General features: G+C 38.3%; 1 protein-coding gene across 2 annotated transcripts in view; it reads left to right on the forward strand.

The window, feature by feature from the left end:
* Tmprss15 (transmembrane serine protease 15) overlaps positions 1–5,921 on the forward strand; it is a 109,782-nt gene extending 103,861 nt beyond the window's left edge. For both annotated transcript variants that reach the window (XM_032899397.1, XM_032899398.1), the window contains 2 exons: positions 458–597; positions 4,947–5,921. In XM_032899397.1, the coding sequence (XP_032755288.1) occupies positions 458–597; positions 4,947–5,102 (296 nt within the window). In that variant the 3' untranslated portion in view covers positions 5,103–5,921. The remainder of the gene's footprint in view (positions 1–457; positions 598–4,946) is intronic.
* The last annotated feature ends 168 nt before the right edge of the window (positions 5,922–6,089 follow it).

Consider the following 6,089-nt stretch of genomic DNA (forward strand, 5'->3'; position numbering starts at 1 on the left):
ACCTGCTCACACGCACAGAACCACAAAGGAGCTGAATGCCTTTATACAGGAGGGAGCACCTCCTCAGGTGCTGAATGAAAAGCTCCTCTGGGTATCCGAGTTGGCGCTGATTTCCATGAATGAACTCTTTTGTGCTGGCAGACTTGGTTTCTATGAGCAATACTGTAACTCTTTAAAAACACTGAAAACGCCTAAAGACCACCCTAGTCCAATCCACAATTCCTACTACCCCTTAGGAAAGAAAGAAAACGAAAGAAATGCTATCCGTTTGCCAAAGTGCACAGATGGGTTGATTATGCACTTTAAAGTGCAGGGTTGGTAGTTAGTTCCATTATACATCCACATAGTACGTGATAATGAGAGCAAAATGCTGGGATAAATCAGATGGATGGCGTTTCATTCAAGGATGCCTCTTAATCATCACCTACTGGCTGTCTGCGTTTCCAATTTTGAGCAGGTTCTACTGTGGATGTGCTGAAAGAAGCTGATGTTCCTCTTGTATCCAATGAAAAGTGCCAGCAACAGCTGCCAGAATACAACATCACTGAAAGTATGCTATGTGCGGGGTATGAAGAAGGAGGGACGGATTCGTGTCAGGTAAATAGACGACAGTAGCCGTCGTATGCAGTGAGATAGCACTCCCTTTGTTCAGACATAATTTGGGACCCATGAAACCACTAAGGATGCTCAATTCCCCTTTCATGTTGAGAGTGAGTGACTTGGGCAAACCACTTTTCATTTATTGAGAGGGTTAAGAAGGATATCACATGTAAAGCGACCAGCAAACATTAAAAGCCAATTAGGATATCTAATCAGGAGACCCACTAAATACATTATCTGGCGCATCTCAAGTATTTGAAAATTAATGAAATATTAATTTACCACATCTACTGTGTTAAACTAAAAAAATTAGTATAGAACAAATGAATAATTTACAGATGTGAAAGTAGCCATTTATACTGTGAGAAAATGCTATACCGCATTAAAGCATAGCAACTTGTCTCGTGTAAGAAAGATAAAATGACAATACATTTTAACCCACAAGAGGGTAAATTTATAGACATACTCCCTACTTAAATCAGTGTCTCGAGTCATGTTAAATTTTCAGATTGCTTTCACATTTATTCTGCCTTGATGAACAGTTTGATTCCATATAAATCAAGCAGCTTTATACTTGTTTAAAATTTACCTGTGGATCTTTATACTTTCCATATAGAATAAAAAGAAGTGTGCTAAGGATAAGATCCATTGCCACTTAGCACGTGATTTATAGGATTATCTGTGAGAGGGAAATCAGCTCTCCAGCTTCAATTACAGTTAATGGGGGTTGCATGGCAGACACCTCACAAAGGAGGTAGAACATATGATGACTCAATGCTATTGATCTTAGAGTCACATTAAGCAAGTAACTCGCTCCAGACCTGCGAAATCTTGTTTTGCTCTGCTTTCAACAAGATCTAATCATATTATTCATTAGCAAGAAAAAAAACGTTCCTAATGCCTAGAGATATTTCACGCAATAGAATGTTGTTATAGTGGAGTTATAGCCATCACTAGATTGTCACGCAGTTTTCTTGGATCAACTGTAATGTTAGCTGATGAAGTAACAGCACATTACTTAAGATGTTTAATGTATCGTTGTTTGAATATGTTTGCTGAATCTTTTTTTTAGCCTTAAAAATCTGTGCAGTCAAGCATGCCAAATGCCTTGCATCTCTGAGGTAGTCCTCTGAATCTGGAGCCAGTAAGAGTATAAAACTAACTTCTCGTTGATAAAAGAAAGAAATTCATCTCGCTGTCCACTCGGAAACTGCATTCTTTATCATTGGCATGAAAAACACGGCCCATAGTCCATCAGATGGATCTCTTTCCCTGGAACTTGTTTAAATTGCTGAGTTTAGAACCCATCACACAACAGCAAATCAGAATATAAATTGAGGCCCAATGGTGAATGCTTTCTTGTGTCCTACAGGTGATTGTAAGATATAAAAAAGATTGAGAACCATTATTCTAGATAAAAATAGTCAATACCCCTTCACATTCAAATAAGTTGGTGATCTTTGGTGTTCTAATTGACATATACTACATATCATTGTATACTACAAGTAGTGTCTAAGTACAGTCAGTTTTAGTATTTTGTTTTTTTTTTCTCCATCTTTATTAAATTGGGTATTTCTTATTTACATTTCGATTGTTATTCCCTTTCCTGGTTTCTGGGCCAACACCCCCCTGACCCCTCCCCCTCCCCTTCTCTATGGCTGTTCCCCTCCCCATCCTTCCCTAATTACTGCCCTCCCCCCAACAATCACGTTCACTGGGGGTTCAGTCTTGGCAGGAACAAGGGCTTCCCCTTCCACTGGTGCTCTTACTAGGATATTCATTGCTACCTATGAGGTTGGAGCCCAGGGTCAGTCCATGTATAGTCTTTGGGTAGTGGCTTAGTCCCTGGAAGCTCTGGTTGGTTGGCATTGTATTTTGTGTCGTTGCATTTACTGTTGAAGTACTTATAATTCTTTGAAATAATAATAGAAATGTCATTGAATGAATTATAAAATCAAGGCCAGAAATTTACATAATAAATGGCATAGTATGTCTGGATAGTTGGAAGTGATATAATGGAAATAAAACCAAGGCTCCCAGGCAGGCAAACACCCAGGAGAAAGGTGGAAGCCTTCTGTATGGTTCATGAATCTCTGCAACTCCAATGGACTTTGTACACACTGATTAATTATAGTCCTTGATTCCAATATCTTATATTTACCTAATAAAACATCAATTATTCTTATAAAATAAATAGAACCAGGTGACTTCCTTTTTGGTTTAGTTTTAATGACTTCTAAATAATATATAACATATTGTGGGCAAGACTTCCCCATAATTATTTCAAATATACAGATCTAGGCCTCTGGATACAAAATGAAAATCACAGCCATTTCTTCAGACAGTTTTGGTACAGTTGTTTCACCTCGAATATAGGCAACGCGTTCCCCTTCAATATAGCGCCAACCATCATTAAACTATCAGGCAAGGGACCTCTCAAGGTAATTCCTCACCTACGGTTTAAATTAAATACTCTATTGTGGTAGTCATTTTGGGCAAAATGTGGAAGGTTGCATATTATCTCAAGATATTAAAACAAATAACTTTCTGAGTAGTACATGTCTTTAATTCTAGCAGAGACTGAAAGATCTTTGTGAGTTCAATGATAGACAAGCATAGCCAGTTCCAAACCAAAATGCTACATATTGAGGTCTTGCCTCAAAAATAAATAGATAGGTAGGTAGGTAAATAGATAGATAAATAGATAGATAGATAGATAGATAGATAGATAGATAGATAGATAGATAGATAGATAACCAGAATTCGGTGCATAATATAAGAGAAATTTTTCATAATTAAATAATACTACCTCATGTCCCTATCACTTCTCTTTGCATTAGAAAGGAACCATTACACACAAATAGGACCTGTATGACTAACTGTACTAGGACCCATTATTCTTTGCATTATGACAAAAGAGACATCCTCCTATAAATGAAATCTCAAGTGAAAACACATGATCTGGTTACCAGAAGACATGAGATTTGCCTAGTTCTGTTGAGATATTAAGGTTTTCGAATCTAATGGCTAGTTAACAAAACGTTCCTTCACATAGGAGAAATAAAACCAGGCCCATGCGTAAGCTCTTAACTCTTCGAAAATCGTGACGTGGAAAACTGTGGTTCCGAATCTGGCTCCCTCCTCCAGGGTGCACACTGGAAAGGAAAGGATGAAGTGGAGTCCGGAATGGGTGGGTCGGCAGGATCCCCATCAGGGAGTGCCAGAGAGAGAAGTAATTCTCCAAAAATTTCCGTGTTATAGCTCTCTTAGACAATATTCAGTGAAACGGCTTGTGCACATACACTTTGTTCAGGGTGAACAAGGGCTATGTACAAACCTCGGACAGTAGGAAGGAGTTTTCGGGGTGAATGTAAAACGTTGAACGGAGAACACACTGGGAATGCCTCATTTACATGGAGAGGCATACTGGGATTTGAGATGCTTGCTGACTGGGTTCTAATGTGGAGAGAGTAAGTTACACCTGCTATTTTGCCAAGCACTATGTGACAGTCCTCAGATAGAAAATGTGGGTATCAAGCCCTCCTAATCAGGCAGAGAAGAGGAAGGTCGGCTACAAAAAGGGAGTCCTCCATTTTGCACCAAGCTCAGGAAAGCTGTATGTAGGGGCATGATAGACTGCAAACAACCTTAGTAGCAGGGTCCAACAGAATATTTTGCCTTTTCTTTGAAGGCTTTTCTGATCTTTCCCATATTAGGTAACTAAGTGAATTGTTCAGGTTGACATGATTTCTTTTCTTTTTTAAATTTTTATTGCATATTTTATGTATTTACATTTCAAATGTTATCCCCCTTTTCCCCTCTTCCATCCCCCTTCCCATTTCTCCCTGCTTCTAAGAAAATACTCCCACTCCCACCCGTCCACTCCCACCTCAACACCCTGGCATTCCCCTACCCTGGGGAGTTGAGAGCCTTCACAGGACCAAGGGCTTCTCCTCCTATTGATGCCAGACAATGCTATTCTCTGCTACACATGCAGCTGGAGCCATGGGTCCTTCCATGTGTACTCATTGGTTGGTGCTTTAGTCCCTGGGAGCTCTATGTGTGTGTGTGGGGGGAGGATGTCTGGTTATGTTGAATAGTGAAAGTGAGAAAATAATTGATAAGAAGTGCGCCATCATAATTATTACCTTTCTGTTGTTACCATTTGCTTCATCTCCTTGGGGAAAAATATCTCCTGACTGGAATGACAATGAGAACAATGACATATAACTGTCAATCAATCATTTTTCTGTGCATTATTTTTTGACTGGTGAGCTTAGCATGTTGTACTTACTGATACTGATTGGCCACGTACTCACACTTTTCACTTCTGGTTCTTCCTTCAGGGTGATTCTGGAGGACCATTAATGTGCCAAGAAAACAACAGATGGTTTCTTGTTGGTGTGACATCATTTGGAGTCGAGTGTGCACTGCCTAATCGCCCTGGGGTATATGCCCGGGTCTCACAGTTTATAGAATGGATCCATAGCTTTCTACATTAGGCATTTTCCTGACCCAAACATAAGTGAGGGGCAGGTTTTCCTTTTTCCTTCGTTTTTACTTAAACTAGTATGGCGACTGAGAGTTTCATGAGAAGAAAAAGATCATATTTTTAGCTAAATCATTTAAATGCTGAAATGGGGATGGTAGGCAGACAATAAATTAAAATAAATCTTTGCAACATAAAGTAATCATGAAATGCATTTCTGTTTCATAATAAACAATTACTCTTCTATAGACATTGTCATTTCCTTTGTCTCAAACCAATTTTTACCATTTTCTATTGTGAGAAGGGCTATTATTTTAAGACATTTTCCATACATTTAAGTTCAAATGGGTGGAGAAGTGAAATGAAGTAGTTTGCCTAACGTATGTCATTGTTTGAAATGAGATGTTGCAACTCATCTAATTTCAATTTAGTGTTACCACCAGAGTCACTGTTGTTTTCCTGCTTCTCCACTCACATGCATTTCTATTTAAATATAATATTTCCCTGCTCATAAAAGTACATTTATTATGAGCCCATATCACAGACACTATCAAATCATAACTGTGCCTTTCTTCAAAGTAAACAGAACATGCAAAGGTCTCTCTCTTGACCTAGCATCAACACAAAAGTAAACTACTTTCCACCCTTATTCTCCACAAATGATCTTTACATTTACTTTAAGCTATCTTTTTTTATTTAAAAAATAAAAAACAGTTTAAAAATGTACAGTTTTTAGACTTTCCTGAACATGTGAAAAATTTGTTCAGACATGGTTGAATTGCCTTCTAAAGGCAAAAAATGTGTAATAAATGAATTTGCTTCAGTCCTTTAATCTCTTGGATTATTTCCAGAGTAACTGCAAATGTCAGTTCAGCTTATCAAACAGAATCTGCTGAAATCCACATTAACGTAACAGAAGGATAAATATACACACATAAGCTCACCCCAACACAGACATATTTCACCAACATAAATGCACACGTCTGTTTTTTTTCCACGA

This window comes from Rattus rattus, chromosome 4, assembly GCF_011064425.1.
Source record: "Rattus rattus isolate New Zealand chromosome 4, Rrattus_CSIRO_v1, whole genome shotgun sequence".
Taxonomy (NCBI): Eukaryota; Metazoa; Chordata; class Mammalia; order Rodentia; family Muridae; genus Rattus; species Rattus rattus.